The sequence below is a fragment of the Temnothorax longispinosus genome, chromosome 4, assembly GCF_030848805.1.
Source record: "Temnothorax longispinosus isolate EJ_2023e chromosome 4, Tlon_JGU_v1, whole genome shotgun sequence".
Lineage (NCBI taxonomy): Eukaryota > Metazoa > Arthropoda > Insecta > Hymenoptera > Formicidae > Temnothorax > Temnothorax longispinosus.
The window spans coordinates 15,413,834-15,435,281 of NC_092361.1; the positions used below are offsets into that span (position 1 = coordinate 15,413,834).

General features: G+C 38.2%; 1 protein-coding gene and 1 long non-coding RNA gene across 7 annotated transcripts in view; one reads left to right on the plus strand and one right to left on the minus strand.

Moving 5' to 3' along the window:
- Nucleotides 1-6,034, minus strand: part of LOC139810999 (uncharacterized) — an 84,881-nt gene extending 78,847 nt beyond the window's left edge. The window contains exon 1 of the long non-coding RNA XR_011731529.1: nt 5,711-6,034. This is a non-coding gene — a long non-coding RNA (uncharacterized lncRNA). The remainder of the gene's footprint in view (nt 1-5,710) is intronic.
- Nucleotides 1-21,448, plus strand: part of Fife (regulating synaptic membrane exocytosis protein fife) — a 166,516-nt gene that overhangs the window by 131,721 nt on the left and 13,347 nt on the right. For 4 of the 6 annotated variants that reach the window (XM_071774974.1, XM_071774973.1, XM_071774975.1 and 1 more), the window contains 4 exons: nt 13,921-14,099; nt 14,348-14,563; nt 15,062-15,390; nt 16,588-16,773. In XM_071774974.1, the coding sequence (XP_071631075.1) occupies nt 13,921-14,099; nt 14,348-14,563; nt 15,062-15,390; nt 16,588-16,773 (910 nt within the window). Of the gene's footprint in view, nt 1-13,920; nt 14,100-14,347; nt 14,564-15,061; nt 15,391-16,587; nt 16,774-20,102; nt 20,247-21,448 lie in introns of all 6 variants that reach the window. The other 2 variants (XR_011731526.1, XR_011731527.1) reach the window with 2 other exon arrangements.

The window sequence follows — 21,448 nt, forward strand, 5'->3', positions numbered from 1 at the left end:
CAAAAGTCGAGTACTCCGACCGAGCATTATTCGCGAAAAGTAAGACCACTTGAATTACGCAGCTCAGCGCCATTTTATCCCGGTAAAGCACAATGCGGCACAATTCTACCGCGCATTTTCACTGATCCTGCGCGAAGACTGCTAACGTGTAAATATTGTACGTACATACGTCGATGTAACGAATAACTATAACGATGTCCCGTCTTTTTTTCTTGTAAAGCAAAGCGTGCGTCGTTCGCGTTGTCGCGGTCGCTTCAGATAAGTTATACACGAAGAGCGCATCGATGACGAAGGAAAAAGTCTGTCCGATAGAACAGAGATAACTAAGAATTGTGCGGGAACTAACTTTCCAGGGTGTTACTGGAGAATTAGGTAATTTCAGGAGGAAGAACTGCGAGAGATAAAAATCCAACTCGATTGATCCGTAATATATAGCGAGATAGTAGCGAGATAAAGTTTTTGATCTGTAACAAAAACTTACTTCGAGCTTGCGTGATTTTAGAACTCCAGACGCAAGAGAGTGTAATAGAAGTTATCGTAGCTTTCTAAACTTTAGGTGGAATAGAGATACGAGATTATCAATCGCGTTTTGTACGATATTGGTCGAAGGAAACTAATAGCAAAAAGTTAGGGGTTTTTTTAAACTATCATAAAATTTTTCGCTATCGTAAAATATGTAACAAAACCTTTTTCTTTATGATTTCACGTTTATTATGTTATATTAGTTATTTTGTTTCGACTGCTTGGAATTATTTCTCAGCAAACTATCGAAGCAATATCAGAATATTTTAGTAGAAAGCAACATAGCATCCGAAAGATATTTCATTCCTTCATCGCGCACCTTCGCATTTTGAAAGATCGAAATTTTAGACCAGTGTATCCTCTTTTTCTCTTTTTTTCCCCCCAACAATTGTATGAAAAGATAGATTCGCGAGAATTCGATGGTCATCACATATCGCTACCCGCATTGGCTACGGGAATTTATTGCTAATTACTTTTCGCCTTTCTATCGGTTTTACTCGTTACCATCGCACGATTTAAAGCTCGCATGATTTAATACTCCGATGAATATCTTACCAGACGCGAGAGTTTCAGGCAGGATGAACGAAATTTTTATCGCTCGCCTAGCAGCCGTAAAATTTCCTCGAATTACCTATCAGATAAAGTTTAAGGACAAGACTGTATTGTAGTTAGTAAAAGAAGCAACGCTCGCAAATTTATAGGTTCAACCAGTGCCGTGAATATCCGATAACACGCTGTTTCAACGTTCCAGCGATACGTTCCAGAGTATAACGTGCTGGCTGGCGGTATGGCACGCTGTTTTCCAATCGATAGTGGCAATCCTAGCCGCTAGTTTGAATACCCGAATAGCCTGCGGGAGAAAATCTCGAAAAATATGCTACACGAATGTGTCGCAATTATTCCATTGAATCGTATTCGTGCATTGAATATTATATACGCGTCGTACGGTTTGCATTTAGAGCTGCTGCTCAATATTCGGATAGTAACTTGCGAGATGTTTGTATGGATCCACAGTTAACGAACGCATCGCTGAAAGCAAACGTTCGCGTTATGTGATTGCCTGACATTTGTACAAAATTTAAAAAAAGAGCGCATTTTTATAAAGACGCGCGAATCTTGAACAGACGTACAGATATATACGTATAACTATTAACAATGTCTTTTATATAAAAAAAATATAAAAATACGAAAGGAAAAAAGCGTACGATAATTGCTGATTTACGTTCATTTGCATATTCGTTTATTTATAATTTTACGCGCGTAAGATAATGTTTAATCGCTGAAGTGTAAGAATTCCGAATATATCATTGACGGCACTGGTTTCTACTGGCTGCAGATATCGATCGTAGGGCATGTCGTCGACGCGACTCGAGAGCAACTTAAATTTATTAGTACGTTGTATATGATCCCTTTAGGCCATACAGCAGCACTCGTACAATCACTAGCAGAAATGCGCGTTACGGTGTACGCTACTTCGTTTTCTTCGACGCAATCGCGGGGGTGTTCTTTCATATGTGCCAGAATTTCACAAAGAACTTGCGAAAATCGTGAAAATTGAGAACTTTCATTTTGGGTATATTCAATAAAAAGCCGCACATTTGCGAAAATAAGCAGTCTAACGGATACCAAAAAAATTGTAAAAATTGCAAATTTTATATTTTGTTGCCGAAAAGAGATTCTTTTTTATATTATCATTAACAATTAACGTCACTGTAGATATTAATAGACGGGATCGACTTTATTATCTGTAGAAACGTATCCGAGAACGTATCTATAACTGTAAAGTTAAAGGGGATTAAAATTTCTCATTGAAATGCTATAAATTGAGGGAATCCATGTTTCACGTATCGTTGGCGGTCAAATTCGCCTGGAATAGCCATATATTCGATGCTGCGAAATTTCAATTTATATTTCTTTTCTTTTCCCGAGCGTCGTTAATATACACGCTCGGATTTTCGAATGCTACCGAGACCTGTCGCATGTTAAAATAATTTAATCTATTAACGCTATAGAACCCCGGCATACCCGGCCATCGCATTTCGCGCGACCATTAATTCGATCGTTTACCGATGTGTCGCCGATTTCATTCTAACGCGGCGTGGTGTTATCCTATCGGGGGGTCCTCCCAATCAATTATCGCAATCGGACACGAGTCGGCCGGGTGTGTAATTACATCGATCAGTCGCGAGCTTACGAACACCTCCGTCCGTCGGTTTCGCACATATGCGCAGGGGGGGGAAAAAGCAAATGTCTCTACGCGACACCGCAACCGATTTCTGTCTGAAGAGAAAAGCTTTCGTACAATCAATCGTAGAGAATTGCCGTGTGAGCAGCCCGTATGCTCATATCGCCTCCGAGGATTTTTACGAAAGTCATCCGTTTTTTTCGCGAAGAGTCAGCATCGGTCGCGAGATTAGACACATCTGGGAACACGAGTGATTAAAATTTTAACGTGTATAAAAAAAAAGATTTGTCGTTAGATTCTCTCTCACTCTAATACTACAGGACGTCACTTTTTTTTGTGCGCCCTACATGTACATGTAAATAAAAAATAAATTTGTAATACGACACACACACACACACACACACACACACACACAATTGTTGAACTTTATAAAAGACTTAATTTTTAGGAAATTTATAGCGTACGGAATATTGTTCTCTATAAATTGTTAATATGTGTGCATTTAATTGAATAGATATGTATTGCGTTGATAAAATATATATATTAATTCAGGAAACGTGCGGGATCTTTTGCATACGAATTTTACTAATTGGAATTACAGTTCTAATAAACAATACTGTTAATAATAGAAACAACAATAATTACGATAACAATAGAGCTGATTGCTATAAACCAACAAATATTTGATATAAAAATGGCATAATTATGCATAGGTAAATACAATAAGCAATGTTGCAGCAATCAAGAAATGCAATGAAATAAAAAATAAATCCCGCAGATTCTTGCAAAAAAAACAATATTAATTTTTTTAGAATTTATCGCTATAGGTATTAAGCACATTTTATATATATAGTAATAGTTCTCTATTTTAACAATACTGGTGCTATCATATTAATATAATCTCATTAAAAAGCCAATAACAATTGATCCAGTGTGATACGTCAAAGATTAATGACCGACAAGTCTCTCTTTCTTTACCGTAATCACGCATATTGTGAGTCTTCGAGTCATCGAGACTATCGAGAGTCTTAAGATCACTCGTGTTCCCAGAATAATTTCTCAATTTTCTCGAGACAGCGAACGGGCGGAAGCGGAAACTCGCACGGCTCCTAGATATTAACGCGAGCTTCGAGACGTAGAAGCGATTGTAAAGCGCGGATCAACACAGGATGAATCTAGTGTTTTAGCGCAGTTTTAGGTATATTGGGTGTTTTGATAAAGTACCTATCGAATTAAGAATTTTTTTTCCCAACCGGCACAATTCCGCGACGTGAGTGGAAACCAGTGGAAACTGCGATGTAAGTCGGAACCTGGTTCGAACAACTCGACAAATTTCTGTCGCTAAGAACCGACAGAATATGCACATTTATTTTCAACCTCCGTTTTAGTCGCACAAACGCGAACAATTAACGAGTCTTGGAAAGTCTTCGATGAAAAGTCGAAAGAGGATAAACTCCTGAAAACTCGCCCATAGGTTTCGACTTCGTTGCGACTTCACTTGCAATAAATAAAACGCGGATTCGCCTGGATATATCACACATCAAGCCAATCGTCTTCGATCGGCCGTGTAAATATTATAATACTTGATCTACACAGGCTAGAACTTTGTTATGGATCACTTGTGCATCTCGCGAGGGATCTTTGCAGTTGGACCAATAAAAGTCCATATAGAATATAAAGCTTGTTCAAGCGCAATTCGCACATATCTGACACGAAACGTTATTTATAATGCTAACAGCATGACAAATCGACTCCATGATTCTCAAGTCATGATTCAAGTGTTGCTTTTACAAAGTGCTCGATTCAATAAATCGTACAAATGGAAAAAAAATCCGGAATAAATTTTGGATCTATACTCTTTATATATTCGTGCTGCACTCAGCAATTATGTCATTTTTCCTACTTTGAAATTTTTTATATATCAAATATTTAAAAAATACATATACACTGTTAAATTCGTAAGCGTTAAATTATATTCAGTTTGTCATTTTTAACCATTCGCCACTCCTTTTAACTTTTAACCATTCTCCTACTCAATATTATCATTAATTTAACTAAAACAATGTTAATTTAACTAAATCAATTGAGTTAAATACGGTCCTGTGTTGAAATAATAAATCTCGACACGCGTGTTATTTAACTCAAGGCATTGATTTAAATTGCATCCCTTAATATTTAACAGTGTATAATTTTCAAAAGTCATTCTCTCTGATTTTATAAATCTTTTGGTTTTCGAATTATACCAAATAAGAACGATAAAAAATAACTTGCGTTAGAAAAAGATATATTTTCCAATAAAGGCACTATATCTCGATATTCTCGATATGATCGTGCACAATTCATGCATATGTAACATATACGGAATCTTCCGAATCAGCGATTTCTTGTCAGACATACGCATTTCTTCGCTCGAACAAGCCGTATATATCACCTACAAATTTCTACCTTTATGAATGTTAAAGGATCAGGTGATATTCGTGCAGATTTATCGGAGTACGTTTAGACGAGAATTATGTGTTTCAAATACGATTATCGAGAATAAGACTAAGATTGCTACGATTGCTTAGATTTTAGACGCTTTCGACAGTTTACGGCGCAGCTTTTCGAATTTCACGAAAAACGCACCCTTTCTTTTCATCCCGATCTCGTAAAAAGGCAAAAGCGGCAAAGCGGCGTCGATGCGTTTGTCGAAATAGCCGGGAGTACCTGCGGGAGCGTACGTGCAACGCCGAGATCGATGAACTTTGTTGATTACGGTACCCGGAAAACCCACGTGAAAAAAAATTCGTGCGTTTGGAAAACGACCGCAAAAATTGCCCATCGCAATTGTTTTAAACCTTTCGGTTTCCTCACGGCGATTTTATTTATCATTTATATTGGGAATTATATCGGGGCTGCAGGGAACTGTGAAGGGAATATTTTATTCTCTTACATCACAGAGAGCGAACGTATAAGAACTCGCCAAGATGTAATCCAACAACAAATTACACGCGACACACTTACCTCGATATCGTTACACCTCGACGTTCCTTCGACGTTCCTCGTTGCTTCTCGTTGCTCCTTGATGCTCCTCGATATTGCTCCATGTTCTCCTCGGTGCTCCTCGATGCTCCTCGATCCTCCTCGATACTCCTCGATGCACTGGATCACAAGACACGCGGATTTGTGAAAAGAAAGTCTTCGAATGGACGGCGATTCGATCTAAAAGTCTAAATCGACGGACTCAATCACGGACACGGAAAGACACTCGCGATCGCGTTCAGATTATCACATTAGCACATTAAACAGTCGTCCATCGATTTTCTTCGCGCTTCCAAGTCTCAATAGTGTACAAAGACAATGGCGAAACTTGCATGCCGGAGTATCGCGGAATAATAGGATGCTCTTCTAACGCGAACAAGCGGAAAAACTGTTACCGTAGATCTCACATATGTCCCTCGATCGGTAGACGTCTGTCTCTGGACGATCTCTCGTCTCTCGACGCGATCCCTTCGACTCCTCTGGCTGCCGAATAGACGCATAGTTCGACGCACTCGGCGAGAAGTTCGTGGCGGAAAATGTTCACTCGCGCGTTCACGCGATTCGATATGCTGGACGGTCGCGAGCGGACAGACTGAACGCGTTCCCAGCTTGTTACGTTTTTTACTCGACGCGTCGTTCCGAGAAAACAACCAAAATTCCGGGAAACGGCGCGTCACGAGGGTTCCGAGAAATGACGCGCTGTAGTTAAACACGTCGAGGGGGAGGGGGTAGCGCGCGCGACTACCGTAGGCAAGCGAGCAGCGAGCTCTCACAGTCTCGAATTCTCGATTAATTTCTCGACGGGCGATGCCTGATTCTCTTCGACAGCCGGCTGTCCGGAGACGTCTTCGAATCGAATCGACGGGTGTCGACGTTTGCGAAACACTCGTGTCGGAGAGCGGGTTGCTCCGACGCGATGGCGGAGCAAAGCGGCGGAGCGAAGCGCGTCCATTGGAACATTGGCCACCCGAGAGATACGCTTGATCGCGATCGCACGACCCGATGGATATACCGAGACGGTCGCCGACGAACAGATTCGACACCGAATCCACTCCCGACGCTCGTCCGCACGCGAAAACGGCCCGGGACCGACGAATAAAACGCGGAAACGCGCACCGCGCACCGATCGCGACTCGCCCACTCGTCGCCCGTCGGCGACGCGCTTGAGTGAAGTGAGCTACCGAACTAACCGAACTCTCTCTCGTCGTTTCAATTTGGCGCGGCGCGCGGGAATGCAAAAAGCGCGACAGTTTATTTGTGTACTAAAAAACGAATATTGATAATATTGAAATAATTAAATTGGAATGAAAAATCGAATCGCTCGAGCTCGAACGTTTTCGGCCAGTAACCACGCGAAAATACATCGAAATAATAATGTTAAATAAATCGGTTTAATTTAACGCGTTCGCGCACAAGATGTTGGAGCTTCGCGCAGGTGACTACGTTCCTCAATGTACGTTTTGTAAGGAAGAAGAACATTTTTACTCTTATTATCTTTTGTATGTGTGAATTCTAAAAAATGCCCTCGAAATTTACTTTTGAAAATCACATCTAAATTATTCCCATACAAATTTTATCTGTTATCAGTGATTCCTTGAATTATTTTAGTGCTAAATTCATTCTCTCATATTTTACTTATTTAACATCTAATCCTCACTACGTATATATTCATAAAATGCAGGAACAGAATTTATACAGAAATATAAATTTATATAAAATAGTAGAACCGCGTAAAGATATCTGAAAAACGATTTCCGGAATCAACAGAGTTCACTGATAAATCAGAGCAGTTTGACGAGAATGCGATATTTTATCGCTATGTAAGAAACACAAATCCACGTGTTGTATACCAAAAGTTCTTTCCCCGTTCGCGTTCTGTATATCTTGTCGGTGGTGGACATCGCGAGAGGAACAAGACGAATATATAGACGGTGCCTCTAACATGTGTACCATTATTACTTGGCAATTCTTAGAGCTCGCGCGTGTAAAGTCCGATATACTTCTCCATTTCCAAAAGCGTTGCAGCGTCGATTCTAAACGTCTTTAGCGAGTAATGACGTGAGTCAGAACTTTGTTAATGTAGGGGAAGATGAAACACTTAAATATTACCGAGGCAGAATATAAAGATTTCTGCAATTTGTTGTTTATTAAGCGACGTAATAAGATTAGTCTCCACGACGTATCTATGTGGAAAATATTATAGATGTATAAATTTTATAACTATTAATAACGCGTCTAGTATTTTTAGTATTTCTAGGGTTATAATAAGCGAGATTTATTGACTTTTCGGCGCGAGCTCTACGATTACATTTATCGATTTTGTACACCGTATACTTCGTAAATGGACTTGAAGTTTACGAAGCTAATTGCATCCCTTCTAAAAGACATCTTTACGGATTTAAAATCGTATTTATCGTTTTTAATTTACATTTTTCAAAAAAAGTAAGATAGATTCAGAATCAAAGGAGCTTATTCGCGCTTGAAAAATCACCGTAGAAGCACCGTGCTGTCTTTGAGTCCGTTTGCAGAGTATTTAAAACGATAAAATTGGATAATAGTGACGTTCGCGGGAATCCTCCGGGATCCCTCTAGTGACGTAGTACGCGGTGGCGCAAAAGAAAAGGAAAAGGGGAAAAAAGAAAGACAGCGCGCGAGCGTGCCCGTCGCTTTCGTGAGAGAGAACGAATGTCACGCTTTTCATTTTTCGTTTCACGTCAAGAGACGGCAAGACGTGTGGCTAACAATAAACGCGCAACGTGCAACGAGAACGAGATTCGAGAAAAAAGAAAACGCGCAGCGCGCAAAAACGAAAGTGTCAGTTGGGGCGAGTTGTGTCGTTGCTGTTCTCCTTTCTTTGCTTCATTGCTGATCTCGCGCGGAATAAAATCGCCTGGAAGCGATCCGTCGCGAAGCACCTCGAATGTCGAATTTCTCACTATGAAACTCACTCCGAATAACCGGCGAACCTTTTACTTTCGACAGTCTTCGAAAGGAATGGAATAGTGTCGAGCGAGATTTATTTATGTTAAAATATATCGTGTATGTTAATAACGTTTTTGTACCGCTTATTAGAACGATTGAATAATGCAGTCGATTTGTTCGGAGCTTGAATATTTTCAAGTTCAAAGCATTTGCCAAATGCTTGTGCATACGAAACGCGGATATGATTAAATGTAGCATTTTATCGCTTATTTATATTTTTGTCATTTTACCTGGTCACGATTTTTCGAAATAAATACACGCTCGATAAAGGAAGAGAGCTGTTTGCAAATATGGAAAGCCGAATTTACAGTGATATTTCAAAGAGGTTTGCTCTTTATAAAAAGTCACGTTACATTTCTCTCTATAAATTACTAATAAACACGTACACGTGTATGTACGTAGCGCGATACGTGCTCTCCAATTCCTCCCGGCAAAGCATGCTGGACACTGTTCTAGATTTTCTCGGTATAATTATAAAGCCTTGGATTCGCGATGAGGCTCGCCCTCTCCTCGTTCACGAAAGAGCCGGCCTCCAAAGGCTGAATGGAAAGGAGAAACGGCGGAAAAGCTAAAGGAGATTCTCGCGGAGAAGCTCGACTCTATATGCATACACGGAGGCTGTGGCACTCGATCTTTCTTTACGTAATTTACCCTGCCAGAGAAAGATCATATATATGTATAAATGTATATCCATCTTCTTCGTCCCCGCTGTTCTCACTCTCTAACTGTTTCTTTCTCCTTATCACATTTTTGCACAGCTCCTCCATTTCTCTTTTACGTTAGATTACGTATATCTCGCTATCACGATCAATTGATATCTCGTCCCCCCTCTGTTCTCACTCACTCACTCTCTCTCTCTTTCCTCCTTCCACTTTCTATTTGTCTCTAACTCTGATTCTTCTCATCCCCGATGTACGATGGACTTACACGAGACTCCTCTCTGGATCTCTACACACTCTGCTCCGTCTCTCTTTGCTCTACGTTACTTTAAGTAAATCCGTTACTTCCACTCATACGAATGTACATATTCGATGTCATCTACGTTTCTTTATATTATACATATATATACATATATATATACATATATATATACATGCATATACGCAACTGTATGTCTCCCTGTATATACCCGCTGACAAAAGCTGACCGCACCGTGTAAAGACTAAAAAAAAAATAGACCTATAATGATCAGAAACAAAAAAAAGCAATAGATCCGCTGAGACGAAAGAGAAATGAAAAAGACGAAATGTAAGTTGTTCATGTTGAGCAAGTTTAGCATATTGGCCCTCCACGCTACTCTCTCCCAACTGGCACGAATTCTAGTTGTACGCTAGCGTTTTTTTCCTCCTTGGCGGCTCGTTTCTCACCTTTCTTTCTCTTCTCTCTCTCTCTCTCTCGCTCTTTCTTTCTCTCTCCCCAATTTTCTCGTACGTCTATGGCTGTCTCGTTGTTTAGCTGATAATTTCAGTTCATAGATCGTATACCAACCTCTCTCTTTCTCCACGTACACACACATGTATGGCTCTCTGTCTCTCTCTTTCTCTTTTTTCCCCCTATCTGTCCGCTGTCCTTAATTTTGGTTGCGAGCGCAGACACACGAACACCAAACTCGTCCTGAGTGATGCACAAATGCCAAACGTCCGAGCGCATTGTCATCATTGCGAGAGGTATCACTTGTGGCGCGCTCGCAATTGTGATGCTGCGGCTATAGCAATCGACGGCAGTGTGAAATCGACAATTCAATGTCCCATCGATATGCAACGCGTTTCGACGAGCACGCGGTTAAATAAATATAAACGAGTATTCAAGGGCTCCGTCCGTCCTGTTTTTTTTATTTTTTTAATCTTTGCGGAGCTTGAGCGTTTTTATCCAATGTTTAACGACCGGGTTATACGAGGCAGCGAAGCTGATAATCTTTAACGGTAACGACGAACAAGCGCGCGGATCGCTCGGATGGAAACGCGGGCGTTTGGTTGTTGTCAACATTCTCGCTTTTCCCTGGTATTATACGGACACGGAAGGTATATGTGCACAAGCGCAGATTTAATGGACGCACTTCTCCATCGAGTACATCGAATGAATTTTCCTGGGGGGGGGGGGAAGAGGGACGGTTGTTGCGAAACGTGTCACAATGCTGGCCGATTGTCATACCGGGGAAATGCGCGCTTTAGAAACAACCGTAGACTGACATTGTACATCAACGCTTGTCGCAACGGCTCTTCTTCGGCTTCAAAAAAATTTGTGCACGTGTATTGTAGAACGGAACGGTATATCGATGTATAGAAAAAAATTAATTGTCTGAATTTACACAATTAATCATTTAAGAAACGTTCTATAAACAATTCGTAACTCGTGCAAACGTCACAAAAAGCAGATGAATTTTCTAAGAGGATTTCTAAGAGGATAATATTCCTTGAATATTTGATTTATAATTTTTACTAATTTTAACGTTGATTATTAAATAGCGAAATTATATGCGACAATACACTATTTTAATATATAAAATTATTATATGAAAAGATAATGGGAAGAGATAGCAAGTTAGCGAGTTGGATTATTTTCGCCGTGATTTCTTTCCAGAATCTCATCGTCATCTTCATTAAAATTCATTTTTCACTTTCTACTTTAAATCGAGATAAAAAGATTTGCCCATCCTCGTCCGCTTTTATCCGCGATAACTTTTCTATTCCCATTACCGAGACCGCACTTGTTAACAGAGATTGTTCGTAAAAATAATCTCCAAGCATAATCCCGGCCGTCTTATGATCATTAATTATCTTTTCGCATGTGGTAGTTTCCATTTTTCATTTTAAATGATATGGTTAAAAAAGCATATCGTAATGCTCATCAATCCACTAATAAATATTTACAAATAAATATTAAAATATTAAAAATATAAATATTTAAGAAATCTAATAATATATTTAAAATATATTAATCTTTTACTTTTATTATAAAATAATATTATATTAGATTAATATTATTTATTAATAAATTCGCTAAATGTAATTTAAAAATTAATACTAGACTAGAGTTCTCGTAAATATATATACTTTATCTAAAAAATTATTGTCCTAAAATATAGTTTTGAAATTAGCATGTTAATCAAAAGTTTAGTTACGGAATTACCACACTCTGCATCAAATTTCAGTTTCGAAAGTTAGGATATATTAGATTCGTATTTATATCACAAATTGATATCCTATATCCGGAAATTCATATTTTATAATAATATTAGAGCTATGATATCAATTGGTTTCAATTTTCATTAAAATAGAACAGCAATACGATCAATTTTCATATAAGCTCTTTTGAGAGAATGCAAAAGATATATGTTAAATTTTAATTGTTAAAATACTAAATTGCAGACATTGAATTACAATAGATGTATTATCTTTAATACGTACGTCATTACAGTATGACTTATTGCAGCCGAAGAAGCGCGTTGCGACGATACACATGGTTGCTTGCGTAGAAAGAAACCTTTTCAATATATATACATATGTAAATACGTAGCAAACAGTTTACAGTTCGGGAAAACCGTACGTGAAAAGAGAAAGAGTGATAGACGATTTATGTTTTTTTTTTCGTGATAATAAAAGGCTTAGACACGTGGGAAGGCATGCGAGGCTGGAATGCAGAGAAGATATGTGAAGCGATGTCGTGGAAACATCGGAAGAGAATACAAGGAGAAGAGAAGAAGACCTAGAGGATAAATACATATAAATCGTCGGTCGTGACGAAAAAAAGAGATTAATGAAAATTAACAAAAGCTTGCTTTCAAACGAACGTTTTTCTTGACTGTATCGCACGTACAGGGTTGTAATCCAATGATGTGTTTTCTTAAATGCTATTTAGATAAAAATATCAAATAATAATTTATATTTTAATAAGGGAATAGAGTTATCCCGTTTTAACTCTTTCAAGCACACACAATTTATCCTTACTCATTAATAATAAAAAATGAATTTTACATATATATTATAATATTATAGTTATTTAATTGGTAAATTTAATTAATATTATTAAACATTATAAATGTAAAATAAAAATTATTATTAAATACATTATTAAACATTATAAATGTTAATCTTAAAATAATGTTAATGACATAATATCAATTATATGATCGATATATAATGTCTCTTTTTTTATGTCTCTCTGTAACAAAATAATTTGGTGAAATCCGGAATATATTTAAAATCCGAAAATCCGTAGATGTAAGGATTAAAAGATTCCATTTTATATAAAGCTCTAAAGATAAGGAACTCTGTCTTTGGAGATGTCTAAGTTTCAAAATTGTAGAAACTATGGATTTTCAAGCTTTCAAAGATCTTAAGATTTCCAATATTTCTCTGTTAACTCTTCGAGGATATTCGAAGATAAAGATCTTTGTAACTTTACATTCAAAATCTTTTATAAGCTCTATAATAAAGGAATTATAATTGTGTCAACCTATCTATATTGAAAAGAGCCAATGAATTGTTTGTAATATCAGATTTCTATCTCAATTTAAAGATTAGAAATATTCATTATAAATTAGGATTAATTAGAGAAAATCATTGGCCCGAATAGCTAGTTTGAAAAAGTTAAATAAAAATTAAATAAAAGAGCGAAACAGATCAGTACTTTTCTAGGATTACACCCCTGTACACACACACACACACACACCCATAGTTGCTACTTGTATGGTCTGCGTCATGAAATGGGTCTTGACACGAATAAAATTAAACCTCGAGGACTGCTCTTAGTTTGCTCACATTCTTTTCCTTCGTTTTATCTTCTCAACAAAACTCCACCGCGAAACTGCTTCTGCATGCAAAATGAATTCCGCTTCGGTCTCCTCAACAACCGCGAGTGGAGCACGAAGGTTCCATTAAAAAATCGTTCGATGTATTCTGGCGGAGAATTTAGATACCTTTAAGATGATACTTTTATTTTCGAGTTTTATCGGTTTTATCATGATTGCTATAAATTGGTTAATGAATTTCGTTTTAAATTTCTGTATTTATTATATGTATATTAATAACTGCTTTCAATAATTCTCCACTGTAATATCAACGTTTTATTACTATTTGCTTTATATTTTGAGAATTATATCTAAATTATGAAAATGAAGGAACGTTCATCTCCACCAGCAGGTTAAAAAATCTTCAACCCTACGGATTACGATGCACTAGAAATGTTAAGATTGGTCTCGTATCTTTTAGGAACAAATAGCGAAGGAGAGGCAGGTGACCGGCCGCATACAGATCCAGGTTTCGTACGAGACGGAACGCAAAGAATTGGTCGTTTCGGTTTTCATGGCCGACGACTTATGTGCGCGAGAAGACACCGGATTCGGTACCTTGCCGGAGGCTTTCGCAAAGCTTATCCTTGCTCCACCATCGTAAGTCCATGGACATCTCGTAAATTCTTGGACTGAATGTATCCGACACGTTGGTCCTCCGCGAAATCGATTCTTGACCGTATAAAACGTACGATACGAAGCAAAGTAAAAATAATAAATTAGATAAAATTAGAACATGACAGATCAATTGATATTTCACAAATTGATTTCTCTTTCTTCACTTATCTTTACTCTATGCTTCGAACGCTTAAAATGAAAGATTGATTAATCACTCGTGACCTTTATAGCGGCGATGCAACTCCGCTGAAAACTATCGTAGCTGAGCCGACCCAGAAACCTATCTGGAACGCTACATTGTTCTTTACTGGAGTTGATGGCGAGAGCCTGATGGAACGTGCGATCGAGGTGACTCTCTGGGATTACTGTCCCGATGGCGATAATGTGTTCCTTGGTGAATGCACTGTCGATGTTCAGCGAGCGCTTGAAAATGATAGAGCAGTTTGGTAAGTGTATTTTTTTTCAGATAGAAATTGAAACACTTCTTGCGTTTGGATAACTGCAATGATCATTTGACACGCGGTTCTTGACTATAAAACAATAAAACAGTCTATGAATTTTATAGTCAGCTAAACTATAATTGCTATAATATTTAGAAATTGTTATAAATTGAATAGAATTAGTATTTTAAATGTTATTAATTATTATGAATTGCACTATAAATGTATTAAATTAAATATTAATGTCTCAAATATTATTAGTTGCACTATAAATGTATTAAATATTAATGTGATATTAATATGTGCATTGCACTATAAATGTATCAAATATTAATATTAATACGTGAAATCTCTTCACTGTTCATAAATAATAAATATAAATAGATACATAAACTAATTAACGTAATTTTGTACAGCAATCAAATCGATGATTAATAACAATACGAAAATTGAGATCTCGTTAACCGTTTATATGTCGAAGTATCGCAATCTATGAAATGTCAGGTATCGGCTGGAGGATCCACGCGGGCTTCGAACAGGCAAGTCGCCGTATTGCTCGCCGCGCGGTTCGCTATCGATGGAGGTCGCCCAGAGATTATTTAGGAAGGAGCTGCGGGATCGTAGCTACAGCGACGATACGCAGAGCGACAGCGGTAGCCCGGAGTTCTGCTTCCTGCATCCGGACCATGCCTGGCACGCCAATTCCAGACGCGGTTCCAGCCAATCCGAGCAACTCGAGGTCGAGCCTTACGAGCTCAACCGGGATTACAGCAGATCTCTGCCGGGTAGCCGCAGGAGCAGCTTCCAGAGTCAAGGCGGCACCGACAGCAAACGTGAGCGTCACGAAAAAGATTCGATACCATCCAATTTCTCTTTCGGAGAAATTGCTGGCGGGAATGCAACGACGCGTCAGTAAGAGGATCTCCCTCAACTAATTTCCATTAGTCTCTTGGCCAAGAGAAATTAATGCGAGGCTTATAATTACGAGAGCATTTAATAGTATTGTAATCGGAAAGATAGAATTTTAATTACAAAGAAATTATATCTTGAATTAAATTCATATCAAGCTTCTCCGCAGAGAAATTTAAGAAAATTTTTATTCTATTTAATATTCTTATTTAATATTCTATTTAATTTTCTTAATTAATAATTCTTAGTGTCTAATTATTGTGCAAAATTAAGAGATATAATAAGTAAAAAAAAATAGACAAATATCTTTTTTAATGTAAATGTAAAATTTAAACTTAAAATCCATTAGATATGATATATTTGTTATATAGTAAATCACCATAATAAAGTTTTTTTTATATATCTTTAAGTTGGTGTTACAAGCGATTTTGCACACATTTGCCAAATAACACATTCAGTACAAAAAAACTTAAACGAAATCTTAGAACGTTAAAATTTTTGAAATTTCAAGTTTTTAAAAGATGTTTTCGTCAAAATTTTCGACATTGTTCGCGGATACTCGACCCAATAAACCGTGTTCCGCTTTTCGTTGCAAGCTGGCCATTTTCAAGCAAACTCGCCCCTTCTTCTGTCTCCTTTTCAAAGATGATATAACGATAGAGTGGGACTATCCGTGATGCTATTGTTGGGTAGCCTCGAGTACCTCTGCTTGGGAGCACTTGGCACGCTTAAGTAACAGCTTCCTCGATTATCGCTATTCGATTACGTCACTTCAGCTAGAAGATGCTCGTGTAAACGTTGTAAACAACAGAAATCGATGCACCGCGAAGTGAAAAATAGCAGGCATCAAAGAAGCATTAAAAAAACAAAAGGGCAACATCATAGAGAATGACATCGTAACATTCTTTTTTTTCTTTAATGAAAATCACAAATATGTATAACAATTTATAATCTATTTATTCTATTTAATAATTGTACGGACAATTGTGAACTTTCGTTCTATATTAGAATTAAATTTCATTTCGCGAAATACGAATGAAAAATGTCATCAGTCCTTCAATATCATTAATGTATGATTCTCGTAATTGTATCTAATTGCTCTTAATTTAAATTCGTTCCAGGTGGAAGCATGGGCGAGGCTGACATGCCGGCTATAGTGCATTACAATCGCGATCGGCGGCGAAGCTCGTTCACCAGACCGATGAGGGATCCCGAGGAGATCCTAGAGGGTCTGCGAGCGTTGAAGGCGACCAAAGGCGAACTCAGCAGGACCATGAGTCTCTCCGGCGACAAGAAACGCGGCAGCCGTGAGTATAAACATTTTCCTCGCTTCTTTTGGCCATCATTTCGCTCGTTCGTTCGTCCGTCGTCCGACTGTTTGTTTGCCTTTTGTACCTCTCCATTCGTCACACCTCCACGAACCATTTTTACTGCATTTTGTGATACACTTTTTCTCTTTTTCCGTCTTTCTCTATTTTGTCACCGTTACTGTTGTTTAACGTCTCGTTGGCGACCATCACGGTCACCGTCACTATCTCTGGCTCGACTAAGAGAATCATTAATAAAACGCCATACCATAATTCGTGCATCCAGATGTATGTAAGTGTGCGAGAGCGTGTGTGCATTGTATCTGAGTGTTCGTACACATGTGTGTTCGTCTCACATGTGATTGTCCGACCATATTCGTTATGTGTGTACGTTACATAAATCACTTGCCTGTTTCTTTCTCTTTATTAATATTGTTTTTCTCCCTATTTTTTATTTCAATTTTCAGAAAACAATTTTTGTGTATAGAAAATCAAATTTCACTAACTCACTATTCTACGATTTCTAAAAAATATTCCGCTTGTTTCTACATAAAACCAAAAAGTAAAGAATTAAAAATTTTTTTTTTAATTTTTGTTAAGTAATAGAATTAATTAAAAGATTAAATATCATATTTTTTATTAAGAAAAGATCCCATTTAAATGTAAATCTATATAATTATTCTATAAAATGTAAATTTTTGAAGTAAAAACTGTTTGGCAAAAAATTCTGAAAACATTTCTTATTTTTACTGTTACGTCTTTATATACTATCATATGACACGAAGAAAGCAGAACACTTTCGCAATAATTATCTCGATGTACAACTTCAGTGTGCCATAAAAAGGTATTTTTTAAATTCCTAAATATTTTGAAATTATTATAATCTGCAATTCTTTTTATTACATATAATTTTTACTTCGTATAATCACGTTCCTAATTTATATTCAGTGTAGCCCTCACCTGTATGTTTAACCACATCGTACGACTCTTTTGTAGAATTAGAAACCCTTCTTTTTCCAACAATTATCCAACATTTTTGTACTCGGATGTCGATGCAATTATTATTTATCTAACTCGCACTATCACGTCCTGTCGACCCCGCGCGGTTTGACCGAGCGAACGATCTTAATACACGGAGGAATTTCTCACTCGTTTTTGTCAAAAGCCATTTTTGTCCCAGTTTGTGGAATCTAAATCGGACGGATTCAAAGCGGGAGTAGCCCGACCTGGAAAGGATTTTGACAAGACTTCGGGATACGATCGACTCGATAACAGATTTTCGTGTCTATAATGTCGACCATGACGATGACCGCCTTCGATCCTCGCCTTCTGTTTTACATCCTCAATTGCCTCGTCGCTTATCTCATCGTTCATACGCTCGATGCTTGATTCAGCGTTTACCTCGCTTCTGGATTAGACTGCAAATCCCCAACGAACACTCGCCAAAAAGTCATCGCACAGGTTCGTCTAGCTGCGCGGAACTGACTCGTCGACGTCGGAATGGAATCGAGTCAGAATAAAAGTAGAAAAGCATCTCGATCACTACCGCGTGGGTCCATCGTGGAGCTTAAAAACAAATCCATCGTGCGACATTCTCGCTTGGATCTGCGGAAAAATTTCAAGCTTTGTTCGTCAATCATCCTCCGCTTTTACGTCTCGAGGAGTCATCGTCCCGGTCGACGGAAATGCTCGTAAATCGACGTGGTTTTATCGAGCATTAAGCCACCACGTTTCATTCCGCCTTTGTGTCTGTCTCTCGCTCTGCTTGCGTTCCACGAAGAGGTCGATGTGTTCTCCACCAAAACCAGCAAAAGTTAACGCGATCACGATCTGTGCGCTCTCTGCTCAACTGTATTTTGCGATCGCTGTTGCGCGCCGCTGTTGCCTGTTGCTGATTGTTCGTATCGTCTCACAGCCTGACAGTAACGACTCAAATCCCCTGCTCTCTCTTTTCTCTCTCTCTCGCTCTCTCTCGCTGTACGGCTGTACCTCAGGCTTTTACGAAGCGAGAAACAGTGTCATCGCCGCCGCTGCCACCGCCACCGCCGTTCGCCACAATAGCGGAAAACATAATTCGCTGTTGTGCTTCTGTATACCGTTGCACGCACGTGTGTGACTTTACGCGCCGTGATCTGCCGCTCTTTCTCTGTTGCTCTCTTTCTTTCTATCTCTATTTGTTCTTATGCTGTTCAGCCTCTCATTCACTCCTCCGAGTGTTGTTTGCCGCATTGACACCAAGCGTGCCATGATGCGTTGCTGATCGTTCTGTCAGCCAGATTATCGTTTCTTCATCTTTCAGGCTTAACGGTCGCTTTAGCTGGCGGCTTCTGCTACGTGCTGAACGTACAAAGTCGATTGCGGTGATAATACGTTAATAATTATGAAAATTTTTCGATTAAAGATAAAAATCGAAGCAGTTAATATTTAATGACAATATTGGTGCTTTTTGTATATTAGCATATTGAATGTATCCAATTTCCATAATCTTTACAATATTGTATTTGACATTTTATTCTACTAAAGTATTAATTAAACGTATGAAAAGAACGTTTATTACATAATATGGCACACGCTAACAGAATTCACAAAGTCAAAGTAATATTTCACCGCGATGTAGAATTAACTTTACTTAGTTTAACACAGAATTAGCGTATTTTTTATCTGCTGACGGCTAATGAAGATACTAGAAGATTTACGAGGAAGCAGGCTTTAAATTGTGCATGAGAAAGAAGCTGGCTGATGTTTTTGAAGCACGTGAAGAGAATGAATTCAACGCGATGGGTCAAAGTACTCCTCACAATTATCCCTACTCAGTTTCCTCGCTTTCGCACAAAAATCGGCCGAATTATGCGGCCGTTCATCTCGTTGACAGTATAAGTCGCTGCGCTTAATAATCGAAGCGATCATTAAGCGTCCCCGACGTCATCAAAAGAATCGCAATCACCTAATCAGTTTCTCGCCCTCCGACTTCCTGTTAACATCTATGTGCATATCTTCGTTCACGTAAGTGCACGGCCTCGAGCGCAGCGTGCACTTAGAACTTGACGCCTCACTGACTGTATTGCTGATTATCTTGATATCCTTTCTCGGTCGGCACCGTCTGCCAATGCCAAAACTCTGAACGCTCTTCGTACTCAACTCGAATCGCGAAACACTTGGTTCGCTCGGTCGAAACGCCATCGACCATCGTCACCACCCCGATTATCGACGACAAATCGTGGGCCACGCACGCACGACCAACCAACCAACCAACCAACCAATCAACCAATCAATCAACCAACCAACCAACCAACCAATCGACCACCATCGACCACCAACAACGACAACAGAGTGCGTAGTCCCAACAGTTACTGTGTGGCAGTGCGAGCCTGTGTCTCCGAGGACCGGTAATTCGGCCTCCTTCCCATTGCCGCACTCCACACCACCTCGATAAATAATCGCAAGGCACTGTCAACCAACGTTACGGGCTTCCGGTAAGACACACTCTTTCTCTATCGCTCACTGTCTATCGCTCTTTTCCTCTATCACTCTCTGTCTATCTGTACTTTGAGCAGAATCTCGCTACCAAATTTTGCCTCTTTAATTAAAACTCCCCTTTTAACAAACGGTATCGTAGTGTTTATTCTGCAACGGAGAGAGAATAAGAACGGAGTAGATTTATTGATACGTCAAACGTAGACGTAGCAAAATTGATATCAGAATATCCATTAGTTCGGGTGTAAATAAACGAAAAGTAGAAACAGGATTTTAGATTCAAAAATTTCCAAGTTTGATTGAATTCTCATATTACAACTCCAATTTGATGAACATTTTATTTTCTTTTTACAAAGGTAATTTTTACGCGATTTTAGTATTAAAAAAATTAACAATTCTATAGCCAAACATTAATTCCATTAGCAACACCACGTTTTATTCGAAGGTATAATGAATATTTTATTTTAATGGAAAGGTTTTTTTCTGCCAGTGAATATAAAATAATATCACCAAACTTCAATTGACTATAACTGGCATTACCATGTGATTTTTTGTGAATAAATATGCCAGTTATAGTCAATTGAAGTTTGGTGATATTATTAATATTTTATTTTATTTCGCAATATTTTATTTTTTCATAATTCCTTACTAATACAATCAATTTTATAAAATATTAATTACAATAACACATTTTCAACAGAAGAGATCTCCAGGCAAAATTTACATAGGCAACAAATATCTTTATAATCATTGCAACATTGCATTTTTTTATAACAATTGCAACAGCAATTTGTCTGTGTGTGTCATACGCTCACGGTTTCTTTTTCTCTCTGTAACCTTCCATATTTACTTTCTTCCATTGTTTTATCCTGTTCTCTTTTTTACTAATCAATGACGTAATCAATAATATGAAAAAGAAATAGATATATTAATATACAAAGAATACCGTTCTAATATCTCTCACGTGTCGCTTTTCTTGCAATTTTATTTCTTCTCTCCCTCTGCGTGCATGTGCTATTAATTTGTCTTTCCCCCGATACACGTTGTACTTTTCAAAGACGTACAAAATGTTATTTATTATAAGACAAAAAAGGGATAACATGTTGGCGAACTCCACCCGCGGAATATTTTCTTTCATCTTTGCACGCGTCTCTTTCGTGATCCCATCGTGATATAATTTTTTACAACGAGATTAATTATA